The 13,597-nt window shown below is 32.4% G+C and overlaps 7 protein-coding genes across 7 annotated transcripts; 4 read left to right on the plus strand and 3 right to left on the minus strand.

Annotated features, from left to right (window-relative positions):
- Positions 1 to 380: 380 nt before the first annotated feature.
- On the minus strand, positions 381 to 2,063 carry WICANDRAFT_81336 (uncharacterized protein; the record flags this gene model as incomplete). Its single annotated transcript, XM_019185216.1, has 1 exon — positions 381 to 2,063. The coding sequence occupies one exon, from the start codon at positions 2,061 to 2,063 to the stop codon at positions 381 to 383; it is 1,683 nt and encodes a 560-aa protein (XP_019036319.1).
- A 1,178-nt stretch (positions 2,064 to 3,241) lies between these two features.
- On the plus strand, positions 3,242 to 4,432 carry WICANDRAFT_81337 (uncharacterized protein; the record flags this gene model as incomplete). Its single annotated transcript, XM_019185217.1, has 1 exon — positions 3,242 to 4,432. One exon carries the CDS (start codon positions 3,242 to 3,244, stop codon positions 4,430 to 4,432), a length of 1,191 nt encoding a protein of 396 aa, XP_019036320.1.
- A 1,678-nt stretch (positions 4,433 to 6,110) lies between these two features.
- Positions 6,111 to 6,843, minus strand: WICANDRAFT_97621 (uncharacterized protein). Its single transcript, XM_019186599.1, has one exon. The coding sequence runs from the start codon at positions 6,468 to 6,470 to the stop codon at positions 6,264 to 6,266; it is 207 nt and encodes a 68-aa protein (XP_019036321.1). The 5' UTR covers positions 6,471 to 6,843; the 3' UTR covers positions 6,111 to 6,263.
- A 229-nt stretch (positions 6,844 to 7,072) lies between these two features.
- On the plus strand, positions 7,073 to 9,488 carry SCY1 (Scy1p; the record flags this gene model as incomplete). Its single annotated transcript, XM_019185218.1, has 2 exons — positions 7,073 to 7,082; positions 7,138 to 9,488. The coding sequence occupies 2 exons, from the start codon at positions 7,073 to 7,075 to the stop codon at positions 9,486 to 9,488; spliced, it is 2,361 nt and encodes a 786-aa protein (XP_019036322.1).
- Positions 9,489 to 9,707: 219 nt separating this feature from the next.
- On the plus strand, positions 9,708 to 10,337 carry WICANDRAFT_81339 (uncharacterized protein; the record flags this gene model as incomplete). The annotated part of the gene is made up of 1 exon (XM_019185219.1): positions 9,708 to 10,337. The coding sequence occupies one exon, from the start codon at positions 9,708 to 9,710 to the stop codon at positions 10,335 to 10,337; it is 630 nt and encodes a 209-aa protein (XP_019036323.1).
- Positions 10,338 to 10,964: 627 nt separating this feature from the next.
- PFK27 (6-phosphofructo-2-kinase) lies at positions 10,965 to 11,978 on the plus strand (the record flags this gene model as incomplete). The annotated part of the gene is made up of 1 exon (XM_019183901.1): positions 10,965 to 11,978. The coding sequence occupies one exon, from the start codon at positions 10,965 to 10,967 to the stop codon at positions 11,976 to 11,978; it is 1,014 nt and encodes a 337-aa protein (XP_019036324.1).
- A 110-nt stretch (positions 11,979 to 12,088) lies between these two features.
- On the minus strand, positions 12,089 to 13,525 carry PFS2 (cleavage polyadenylation factor subunit PFS2; the record flags this gene model as incomplete). Its single annotated transcript, XM_019182367.1, has 1 exon — positions 12,089 to 13,525. One exon carries the CDS (start codon positions 13,523 to 13,525, stop codon positions 12,089 to 12,091), a length of 1,437 nt encoding a protein of 478 aa, XP_019036325.1.
- Positions 13,526 to 13,597: the final 72 nt, after the last annotated feature.

A 13,597-nucleotide genomic window follows, 5' to 3' on the forward strand; every position in this document is an offset into this window, starting at 1 on the left:
TTGATTTCAAGTACTTTAATTACACCGCTATTGATCTTTGGATTATATACGTAGTTAATCCTAATATTTACATAACTCATATAACGAATCCATTATATAATTATTAACTAGCTTCATGTAAAGATCGCTCATGACGTTTCTAGCCTAAGCCTAACAATACTTTCAATGTTTAGCGCATATTATTGGATACAGAATGACTACGATCCAGTATATCAAGGTAACAACATTAATATAGTATAAATGAAAAAAAAAACCCCAAGCTTTACTATAACCAAACCCTCACAACCTTCAAAAACCAACCAAATAAGTACAAAAATTAATAGAGCATATAAAAATAAATTCCAAACAAATACCTGATTTTAAACATCAACACCTATAATTCACTCAGAACCAGCAAAAACCAACCCAAAAAAAGTTGCAACAGCACCCGTAGCTGCACCAACCGTCCCTGCTATTAATGTACGTTTCAACTGTCCTTCCGTACGTTGTTTCTTGTGGAGAACCTTATAATTAACTTCTTTAGACTCTTCAATTTCCTCAGGTTCATTAACATCAGACCAGGGTCTCTTCTTGGAACTGAGATGATAATCATAAGAATCAATACTATCTTCATCGATTTGTAATTCATCACCAGGAACATAATCAGAATCATCAGTTTCATCATCTCCTTCAACAACCTTGTTCAAAGCTTGATTATACATCTTTTTGACGTTATCGAAATGATCTTCCTCAGAGGATAAGTCACTAGACATGGACACCTCTGACTCAGCATCTAATTCTTTAATAACTTTGATGTTACTTAGCTCTGGAAGGTATTCAAAATCAGAACCATCACTATCATCATCCCAAATATCATTATTCAAGGCACTTAGGCTGATATTGTCATCAATGAGAATACCATGGTCTACCTCATCTTCATCAGAAGTTTCACCATCAGAGTAAACAGCATCTTGTGAATCAACAAGTAAGTGTTCATTTGGTAATGCTGGTAAATAATCATAATCAGCATTTTCCTCCTCTGAATCTTCATCCCAATCATAATTACCAAGATTAACATCATCACGAACAAACCCATGCTCCTCTTGATCTTCATCTGAGGTTTCACCGTTTGAATAAACAGCTTCTTGTGAGTCATCAAGGATCTTATCACCAGGTAAGGCTGGAAGGTAATCTTCATCTGGATGATCTTGATCTTCATCTTCATCCCAATCAACATTTTGCAAATCTACATTTGATGAGTGTCCGACATAACCATGATCCTCTGTATCTTCATCTGATGTTTCCCCTTCGGAATAAACAGCCTCTTTTGAATCATCAAGGTATTTATCTTGAGGTAAATAAGGGTGATAATCACCATCAGCATCTTCATCCTCTTCATTCCAATCATAGGTCTTCAAATCCAAATCAGTAGTGAATCCATATCCATGATCTTCTTCATCTTCATCAGATGTTTCTCCAGATGTTAATACTGCTTCAGAACAATCATCTAAAGCTTCACCACACTTTTCTGAACACATTTCAACATATTTTAGAAGGTCAGCTGTAATTTCATCAGCTGTCAATTGCACATGTGGTTCATGGTTTGGTGTAATATCACTTTCTTCATCAGAACTGAAAAGTTGTGATTTTGAATGGTTGCTATCCTCATTTTCATAGTCATAGTCTTCATCTTCATCCTCATCATAATCGTCAAAACCATTCTCAATACCATTTGAGTTCTGAGCTTTAGTCTGTTTTTTGTTATCTTTTTTGATTTCCTGGACGTTATTATCTTCAATAATTTCAACATCAGAATCCTTATCAGCATCACCCATGGATTTTTTCAAAATTGGGGATTCTTCAGGTGCTTCTTCATCACTTTCAACAGTAATCATTGAATCATCAGCTTGTTGATTTGTCTCTTCAACTCTTTCAATATCATCTCTAGTCAATTGTTCAGTTGATGTAAATAAATCATCCTCATCAACAACAACACTCCCTATTGGTCCATTCGATGAATCATCTTGATCTCTTTCACCACAATCCTTATCTGTCTTCTTTCTACCAATCAGAATCATTGTCATTTTATCTTTACTTCTTGCTTTCAATGATTGTCTCAATTATGTTAAAATTTAAGCAAATAAAAGATGAAATTGAATTCTTTTTATACGTGAACCCCGTAAAGTTTGCCTTTTAAGCACTTGTGCTTCCCCTATCATTTGCCTATCAACAAACAAAAACAATGGCAGAATCACCGTGTCAGTATGGAGGGCTAGACCATGTGCTCCATGTGAATGCGGTCTAAGTTTGATAAAGAGTAAACTTTCCAGAATTTGAATAAGTGCTTCAAAAGTATATCAAAGCTAGTGATAGAGTGGCATAACAGCTAGAGAAACTAAGCGAAACAGTTATTTTTTTTGATCAAATTGTGTATATTGTATTTTCTGATTTAATTTCTAGAGCTGTAGTGACCAGATCAGAGTTTAGCCAGTCCCAAAATTGATGATCAAATGGTCATTTAATTTCCACATTAGCTGTTGATTGAAAGCCAAAAGAAACAGCTGGAAGCAATTTTGGGGTGCAAATGCTGAAAGGGGTGATTAAGTTTGCCTATCAGGACATAAATATGTTGTTACATTATTTTTAACAGTTTGAATATTAATAAAGTCGCGTTTATATTAAGTCTTCCTAGTCGCGTTTCGAACCTCAACAGTCTCAAATCAAACCGTAAACATTGACAGAATAACCGTGTCAGTAAGAATGTAGGGGCTAGCGAATAGAAATTGATGTGAATTTTTAACTTGAACCAAGCATTAACTGAATCGATGCTGGTTATGGTTAATCACGGGTAATTCAAAAGATGCGTAAAGCTGGTCATTCTCTGTGTTGGTGATGTATGAAGTGTTAATTCTGTCAAGGGATCAAGATTTTGAGACTTTCGATTTCTGTTGATGTTGATGATTTTCTGTTCAATGATTGTTGATATTTTTGGATTGTTCTCATGTGAAGAGAAAGATCTCATATGATCAAAGGTCCCATACTCCTTAACAAATATTTGGCTGTTTTTTGACGTTTAGGTGATGGTTTTGGACTATATTCTGTTTACACGTTCAAATATCCTATATGAAAAGGTCTCAATATGATCAAACATTGGATAGAACACAATTGAATGGATTAATATAAAAGAAGTGAATTAATCCCAACTAATTCTAATAATGCTTTTTATCATTCCTCATCAATTGATAAATTAACATTATAAACAATGTCCGACCTTTTGAAGACTTTATATAACAAACAAGTCCCATCACACAAACAAACAAAATTCAGAATGAAGCAAGTCAAATCAAACCGTATTGATTCTTGTGGAGATGAATCTGAATGTGATGATAAAAGGAAATTGTTAATTGAATTAACTTTAAGAAAGATTAATCATAAGACTAAAATTTTTCGTGAAATTGATGAATTTGATGATGATGATGAGTTGATTCTCGATGAAGAACCAATTTACAAAAATCGTCGTCAAGCAAAACCTAGCCCAGTATCACCACTACAACAACAGGATGGTGTCTTGGGTCCTGATGATTCTGCATCTGAAATTGAATATTTCTCAGATGATGATCATGGGATTGATTATGAACGTGAGATTCTAAAATCATTGAATCCAACATCTAAACATGATCCACCAGTTGAGAAGCTTCAAACTCTTCGAGAAAATTTCAATACAATTGCTCGTCATAATTGTATAAAGAGAAAGAAGAGATATTCAAATGGGTATACATTTGGAAACATTTTGAAGAATTTTAGAAAAGATTCAAATAAATTTATGAAGTGTCCAACCTCTGCAGCAACTCATCATGATGCTCCTGCTGCTGATGAGGATGATTCGGAAATTGATTGGAGTGATGTATTTGATGATGAAACTGAAGTGAAGAGAGGATTTAACGAACTTGTTTATTATGATAAGTTTGAACGTCCAATCTTTTCAAATTATCTTGATAGTAATATTTGTGTTAAATCTGATGAGTCAATTATCTCAAATATTAGAGCAAACAAACCAATTTTCAAATCATCATTGAGTAAAGTTTGGGAAAGTGATGATGAAGATGATGCATTTGATGCATTTGATAATGATGATGATGATGATGATGATGATGGGTATGATGATGATGACGAAGAAGTTGAAGAATATGAAGATGTTGACATGAATGATTACGGATGTGAATATGGAAATGATGATGATTTTGATGATTATGAAGATCTTGGTCAATCTCGTCAAGAATATGAAATTGCCCAAATGTTGGCGAAGAATCATTTAGCAAGACAAGCTTCAGGAGAAACTGTTGAGCCAGAAGATGAAGAAGTGAATGGACAAGATAGTGATATAATGTCAGATATTGAATCTTTGGAAGATTCACTTCTGGATTTTTTGATTGATAAATACATCTCTAGATGATTGTTTTGTATTTTATGTATAATAGTAATCTCATAGTGATATCCATTATATTCCTGTAGTTTAATTAGACTAGATGATCCGCTAGCTGCAGTTACTCTACAGCTTTCTAGTTATTTCCTCAAAATATAATTAGCCAAAGCTTTATTCATTTATTATTATAATCTATTGAAGTCTCAGAATCTTTAGCCCGTCGACTAATATAATTAATATACTAAGATGAACAGCTTTGCACTAGTAATGTATTTAATTTGTCACCTGGCCAAACACTAGTTAATATTAAACTCCTAGCTAGTTGTAATAAAAGCTATTAATCATTTACCAGTGAAAATTTCTGTATAAGAAATTGAGAAGCTTCACTAAATTGGGATAGCACACAGTGATAAAGCTGACGTTTGTAGTTTGTTAGTATGATCTGATTTTGCATATTTCAGCTGTAATATAGAAGGACACCTTGATCCAAATACTGCTTACCCACGAAACATGTTTAATTTAGAAATATTTTATCACGGATAAAGACGATAAAAACATCACAGCTATCTAACTGGTTTAGTCCGCTAGTCAATTTTGCTTAAGCGCCCATCCAAAAACTGGGATACCTGGTACTCTTTATATAATTGTAATTAGCCGCCAAATTCATATTCAACTACAAAGTTTCTAATCAATCAAAAGTGTCATCTCAAATTAAATGAGTCCAGAACATTCATTAGTAGTGACTAAATAAATTGAAAGTACTCATCAAATTAGTAGTTTAACAGGCTTTTAACGTGAATTCACAGAGTCTTAATTGAACTATGATAGAATCCATATTATATTGCCCAGTGTCTAATACACCAATAGACTAGCTATTGGACATATGACGATTGAACATTAATATATTCATCAACGTTTTACCAATATATTCGTGTATTATGCCCAGACATAGCAAGCAATCAGATAAGTGATTATAAATTATTATGATTAAACTAAATATTCTAGCTACAGAACCAAAGAGGCAAGTGACTTATATTTATACTATACCCGCGACCACAAGTCAAGATCAAAACCAGCGGCACCCGACATAATAACTAGCTGTAATATATTGTGTTTGTGTGAATATTAATACAGCTTATACTAATATTATAACAGCTATTTGATGACGTCGTTATTAAGCTATTAATTAATGATCTAGTTTTAATTAAATTAACTATGATCTGAATATTAGCCGCGCAGTTGATATTAATATTACTGCAATTGTACTTATATCTACAGGTTAATAGAAGTTCATACATTGACTCAGAAGTAGACCAATTACTTTTTATTCCACTACTCTAGAATAATTCATAATATGGCTAATCTCGACTCAATGTGTATGTTCATTAATCATAAGTACTGATAAATCCCACATGCAACTAGCTAGTGTATAACTGCTAGCTGAAACTCCAGCTGGATTCTTTCAAAATATAATTAACGAATGATTCTGAGCTGCTTTATTAATCTATTCTGCAAACTCACTAGTGCAGAGTACTTCCAATATATTCGTAAAACTATGGAAGTTACCTTTAGTCATTGTCAAGCTCAACCAAGGAGTTATAATCAATCCACTTGCAGAATGAATTCAATCAAACTATGACATTAAAGTTGAGTGTCATCAACAATGTAATTATAAATCCATAAAGAATACAAACAAAGAATTGAATCAAATGTGGATTTCGACTTAATTTAAACTAGACGCGCGGTTTGAATATTCAAACCAATTAGCCGCTGAGGTCATACACTACAATATTTTTAATCATGACGTAAAAGATGATAACCGCTCTCTAACGATTCAAAACCATTTAGTAAACAGTTGAGATTAAATCATTTGAGTAGTGGTGGTACTGATGTAATCCTTGATAATCCATGGTCGTTTATAATACGAACTGACTATTATGTCGTTGAGTAAATTGATAATCATCGTCAATTGAATAAACACTTTCTTCCCAGAAATTGACATTAAACATTGACTATGATTGTAAGTGTCACTGGAACTGGCTATAAAATAGACACAGAAGCCAGGCATACTGAAGATATTGAATTCTGAGTTCCATGGTTCTCCAAGTTTAATCATAGAACAAGTCATTAAAAGGAAGCTATTTCACCCAAATACATATGATTATTTGCTAACAAGGTAATTTGGATGCTCAGGATGTAAGAGGCAGCCAACTTAAATCTTAGGCAGTAATCATATCCAAAACAATCTAAAACATGTTCGAGAAAGACCATCCCACAAAATAAGTCAGTAAATCATCTTGAATTCACAAAGCTAGAGGGTACTAAATCGGAATTTAATACATGTTGATGAAGCACAAGCTGATGTTATTGCTCCACCAGAAGATTTTCGTGGATTAACTGATGAAATGATTCGTTTCTTACTCGAACCCAATCAAACTTTTGATGATAGCAGATGATTCTATTATAGTGGGAACATAAATCAAAATCAAATTTTCAATTCATCAATTTGAGAGTTCGCGAATTGTATCTGCATTTTGATCCTTAATTCGCGAATTAAAATGAAAACAATTGGAATTTTTTCCCATGAGCTGGCATAAAATTGCAAATCACTTCAAAACATTGTGGACCGAGTACACTTTGATGCTTCTGATATCATATTGATCGTGGAATATGTTCAAGTGTAAGTACAAAAGCCTCTATCTTTTTGTATCCTCATCATAACTAACACCATAAAGGGAAAACAGGAATTCAAGGAAATTATTCCATTGCATCAAATCCATCATTCCATTCAGATCTTTGGGCTATCTATCCTGCAAGACATAAATCAACAGATCGTCAAGCATCTGTATTCATCTTTGACAAGAAGAAATTCGAATCCTTATTGTTGAAAAATAATATTATTAAAAAACATGATAAACAAGTTATCAATGATGCTTATGAAATTTTAAGAAATCAAGTTTCAAATTTAGCAAAATTTAGACATCCAAATATTTTAACATTAATTGAACCTTTAGAAGATCATAAATCAAATTTCATATTTGTTACTGAATATGTAACTGCTTGTTTAAATTCAGTACCAAATGATTTAGATGATGTTGTTATCCAGAAAGGTTTATTACAAATATCAAATGCATTGAATTTTTTACACTGTACTGCAAAATTTATTCATTTATCAATACAACCAAGTTCTATTTTCATTAATGATAATTCTGATTGGAAATTAAGTGGGTTTGGTCATATTCAACCAATAGAATTAGAGGAATTTTTCATCCCACAATATGATCCAAGAATGCCAAATTTTGTAAATATTAACTTAAATTTCACTGCACCAGAATTAGTTTATGATAACAAGATTTATCCAGCAAGTGATATTTTTTCATTAGGTTGTGTTATTCATTATTTATATAACCATGGTGAAAAAAATTTATTAAATTGCAGTAATTCAACAAGTTATTATAAAGATGAATTTAATAAATTTGAAAAATTATTAAAACAAAACAATTTGAAATCTTTTTTCAAAAAAGTTCCAGATTCTTTATTAGAGATATTACCAATGATGTTATCAAGATATCCAAATCAAAGATTAACAATCCAGGATTTTTTATCAAGTGGATATTTTGATAATCCATTAATTAAAACAATGATTTTCCTTGATGAATTCCCTACTAAAAATGATGATGAGAAATTAATTTTTTTAAAATCATTAGTTAATTTATTACCATTATTCCCAACATCAATATTACAAAAGAAAATAATGCCAATTTTATTAGAATTGTTAAATAATGGACCTAAATTAATAACATCATTAATTCAAGTATCATTAACAATTGTGCTTTTGATAGGTGATACGTTATCTCAATTAACCTTCCATGATAAAGTCTTCTCAACAATTTCAAATGAATCATTAATTTCCACATCTGAAGCACAAATTGTATTATTGGAAAATTTGAAAATCCTACAGAAAAAAATCAAAAATGATGAATTTAAAAAATTATTAATCAAATTAAGTGAAAAAACACTTGATCTAAAGGCAAATTCTCAAATCCAAACAAAATCATTAGAAAATATTGATTTTTTTTTACAATCTATTGATTTCCCCACTATTAAAAACAATATCTTCCCCAAGATTTGTTCCATTTTCGCCAAAACTACATCATTAACAGTTAAAGTGCAAACAATATATTCATTCAATACATTAATTGAACGTAAAGGGATTGATAAATTCACTATAAATGAAACTTTATTACCATTATTAAAATCAATGAAGACACGAGAATTGAAAATCTTGGAGGCAATATTAAAAGTTTATTCAACTTCCTCAGAAATATTGGATGAAGAACATGTTGTGGAGCTTATAATACCTCAATTATGGTTATTATCAATCTCTTCAAATTTATCAACAAGTTTATATCAAAATTATAATGATGTTATTAATGGAATCTCACAAAGAATCCAATCCAATCATATGAAGAAATTGAAATCCTTGGAAGGCAGTAAACCTAAAGATGATGAAGATGATGGTGAAAAATTCAGACATTTATTATATGGTAAAGAAGATCACACTGAGCAACCCGCAAAGCTGCATATTGGACTAAGAGATACTCCATTATCACCAACTACAAACAACACCAAATCCAAACCAGCAGCAAAACCACTCTCACTAAAACCTAAACCACACAAGACAGATTTAAATTTCGGCTCAAATTCAAATGGGAACATACCAAAAGCTGTACAAAATTTAAGAAATACATCATCATTATCAAATAATTTCGATGATGATCAGTTTGATGATTTCGTTTCAGCTCCATCAACGAGAAACACGACACCAACACCTAATACGGGGATTGATTGGAGTTCAGAGAGTGGTAAGATTGGTGGGTATGGTGTGTTACAGCCAAAGTCTCAATCTCCAAGTATGAAAACTCCTACTATGAATACTAGTATGAATACTAGTATGAATACTAGTATGAATACTACTAGTAATCTACCACCAGGGTTCAGTACACAGTTGATGCAGCCTATGAAGCGTGGTAACAGTGTGAATAAGAGTAATAATGGGTGGAATGGAGGTGATAGTTTGATATAATAAATTCTAGATATTCTTGTTATACTTGTAGACGCGATACGCGAAAAAAGTGAGTTTCGCGAAGAGGAAGAAAAAAATTGAGGAAATGAAAACAAAGAAGAAACTAAACTCAAAAGAATATTGAAAGATCGAGAAAAGATTGATTGGTTTAAGAATCAGTTGGGATTGAAATTTCAAAGAGGTTAAAGAGGTGATTTCATAGATTGTGTTGAAGTCAATATGCCAGATCATGATTGTATCTCCATCACAGAAAAGACATTTGATCTTTCGTTAGACGATACCCAGATTGATGATGATGATCTGAGTGGTGATGAACAACCATTAAACTCACAAATACTGCTGGATAACACTTATGATTCATTAAGGAATGGGAAAGTTCAGAATAAGTTCAAAACGGTTATAACGAATAAGGCTGATGACGATAGAATTACGATCAACAGGGCGGTTAATGGCACAATACAGTATAATGAAAAGAAAGAACAAGGTAATGATCATTATCTTTGCAAGAGTTTACAAGTATTACAAAGGATAAGTGGGACAGATATCAAGATTAATGAGGAGGAAACTAATCAAATTTCAAAATTGATTTATGAATTAAGTGAGAATAGTGAATTGAAGATACAATTTTATGAGAAAAATTATAAATTCTTGGAGAATCTTTATGAAACATTACAAAAGAGTAATGAACGGGTTAAAATAGAGAATAAAGAGTTGAGAACACAGAATGAATCGTTGAAATTGAGGTTGGATGAAATGAAGAATACTAGAGATCAAGATGAAGTTGTGCTACGACAGGAGAAGGAGATACGTGGCTACAAACGCTTCATTAAAGAGTTGATGGAGAGGTGAATAAACGAATTATAAATTCTACCAATTGTAATCAAATTAATTTTAAACGTCACTGTGCTTATCTCGGTTCTGGCCCTACCAGCACCACCATCCGTGATTACATAATATGGCCTATGCTTACCTAACATCTTACCTAATAATCCCCTTCCCTCTCGTGGTGTTTCCCCTCTCACGTTCAAAATTAATTTCTGCTGAGGCTACCATTACCCAAAGCATCCACCAGAAAAACAATAGCACAAACAGAAAACTATTCAAACCTCTATAATCTGTTCACCTAAATTCTCTATATAAACGACCCCTGAACCCATGCCATCGCTCTCTTCGCCTTGGACTGGATCTTCACCGGGACACGTCATTTCTGCTGTGCCATTACACTAAATTGAAAAAAAAATAGTTCTTCCGGCCAACGGAAAAAATATAAAACAGAAAAAGGAAAAACACGAGAGATTGTTTGTGGCGCGTACCAGATAACGTTGAAGTTATTTAATACTCGTGGATTCATCAATTTTTTAAAACAATATGATTTCTTTATCTTCAAGAGCATACCTCATTTCTGTCCTTAGACAGTACAAGAAGTTTACATCCACTAGCATCATGCAATCAGACAACAACCAAAGAGTGTCGATGATGCCTGAATCACTCATAATACCTGAAAAATTACCTCTTCAGAGATTAAAATCAAATGAATCCACCACATCTTCAACATTTTCAAGAAATTCATCATCCTCATCAGTCGCCACTTCAATATCCACAACAGCACATTCTCCAATACAGTTTAAACATTCACCTTTATCACCTTCCCTAACGTCATTAACTGAAGCTTTACAACTATCTTTTTCAAAACCAGTTGATCACCATTCCACCACCACCACAACAACTACAGCTGCACCTCCAACTACAACTCCAACTAATGAACCTGTACAATTAGAAAAATGGTGTATAATATTAGTCGGTCTTCCAGCTTCAGGGAAATCATCCATCACTGCCAATCTAATGAATTCATTAAAGCCAAATGTTCATATAGATACTTTTAATGCTGGGTTCATACGTCGTAAATTATCAAATTTTGAAAATCAAGATTCAAAATTTTTTGATTTTAATAATCCAGAAGGTAAAAAGCAAAGAGATTTATATGCTACAATTTCATTAGATCATTTATTAAATTCATTAATTGTGGATAATTTAGATATTGGTATATTGGATGCAACTAATTCCACTCGTGAACGTCGTGATTATATTTTCAACACCATAAAGCAAAAGAATTCATCTTCTGGTGTAAAGATAAACACAATGGTTTTGGAAATAAAGTGTGAAGATCAAAAATGTTGGGAATATAACGCTAGGGCAAAGACAAAAGGTCCTGATTATGCCAAGATGGGGTATGATGTTGCATTAAAAGATTTTATTAATAGAGCTCATAAATATAGAGACGCTTTTGAAGAAATTACAAAAGATGAAATGATTAAAGATGGTGGCGTTTTCATAACGTTGAAGGATGTTGGACGTGCAAATATTGAGAAATTTGGAGTGGAAAATATTGATCATGATGATCAAGTTTTTGAAATGATTATGAAGTTTATTGATTGTTATTATGAGGAATTTGGGAAAGATTATTTGGATTTGGTTTATAATGACGTGTGATTGAGCATGTCAAAGTTTTGTATTTATTTGGTTTTTTATTTATTAATTTTATACTATAGATAGTTAATTTCTTTGTAGACTACATTTTTTTCTCTATATTTGTTTATTTTCTAATAACCTAACCCAGGAAGATTAAATCCATTACTATTATTACTATTATTCCCACCATCATAATCACCACCATCCAAACCAGGTAAATTATATGATCTTCTATCATTATACCCATTATTTGAATTATTCGAATTACCAACTTGTTTACCAACATTTTCATTTGCAGGAACAACAGCATTAACAGCATTATTAATGGCAAAATACCAAGCACCAACTTTATCGTTAGTATATGGAGGATCATTGAAAACATTTGGATCATTTGGACGTCCCCTACACCAAAATCTTGCAGATCTGTCAGCACCAGCACTTGTTAAAAGATGTCCCAATGGGTGATACTCTAATGAATGAATAGCCTTTTCATGTGCATATGGGATTGTGTGGAATGGTTTAATAGTTTCTAATGTATCAGGAACTAAATTGTTTAAATTATAATGATTCATTGAACCATCATATCCTCCTGTTGTTAACATTTCATGATGTATTGGATTCCATGCTAATGAACTTAGGTCAACTTCGGATCTATATATGAACAAATCCTTCATTGTTCTTAGGTCAAATATTCTCATTGAACGATCTCTTGATATCGAAGATAATAAATAAGAATCCTGGGACGGTTGGAATTTGGTTTTAGTAATTGTATGTTTAAACCCATGTAATGTTGAAATACAATTCCCAGTTCTTGGATCCCATAACTTGATTAAATTATCCTTTGACCCACTAACGATTAGACCTAATGAACTATGCCAATCTGCACATTTAACATCCCAATTATGACCTTTTAAAACTCTTTCCTCTTGACCATTACTAAAATTCCAAATCTTCAAACTTGAATCATCAGAAGCTGTAACGAATTTCCCATCCCCAGGAGCAAAACTAACATCTCTAATAGCATCATCATGAGCTTTTAAAATGTTTAGATTATTGAAATTTGGTTGCCAAAATTTTAAAACACCATCTTGATCACCACTTAACAACCAATCATCATTATGAGAATATTCCAAACTTAGCACAGCAGTATCATGAGCCTGCATAATAGTTTCAAAATTAAAAGTCATACCGTTCCATAATGTAAACTCCCCAGAATGTGAGGCAACTAATAATCTACGACCTTCTGGTGTCCATTTGATACAATGAATTGCATGTTTAGCCTTATTAGAACTTAGATGAACAAACTTTGTGGGGGTATCTATGATTGGCTCCTTCTTATTATCAATAACAGGTAATAGATCTATGGTATATGATGCTTCTGGTCTTATATGTCCTAGTTTTGGTTGTTTATGGTTTAATTTCTTGTATATCGACCAACGTCCAAATGATGCCCCATGGTCTATTATACGACGGTGTGCTGTGGATCTTTTCTGTTGGGATGCTAGTTGGGTCTCTATGGATTGAGGGTTATAGTACGATTGACGTTCTGGACGTTCATAACTAGCCATTTTTTAAATTACTTTTCTTTGCAATTGTAATGTTATTTGGTTCATGTTGATGTTTTTTTTTGATCAATTTTC

Source organism: Wickerhamomyces anomalus, assembly GCF_001661255.1.
Source record: "Wickerhamomyces anomalus NRRL Y-366-8 unplaced genomic scaffold WICANscaffold_7, whole genome shotgun sequence".
In the NCBI taxonomy this organism is placed as follows: Eukaryota; Fungi; Ascomycota; class Saccharomycetes; order Phaffomycetales; family Wickerhamomycetaceae; genus Hansenula; species Hansenula anomala.

Bases quoted from the DNA above. Each gene is read 5' to 3' on its own strand.
- WICANDRAFT_97621 (XM_019186599.1), bottom strand. From the start codon at position 6,470: ATGCCTGGCTTCTGTGTCTATTTTATAGCCAGTTCCAGTGACACTTAC.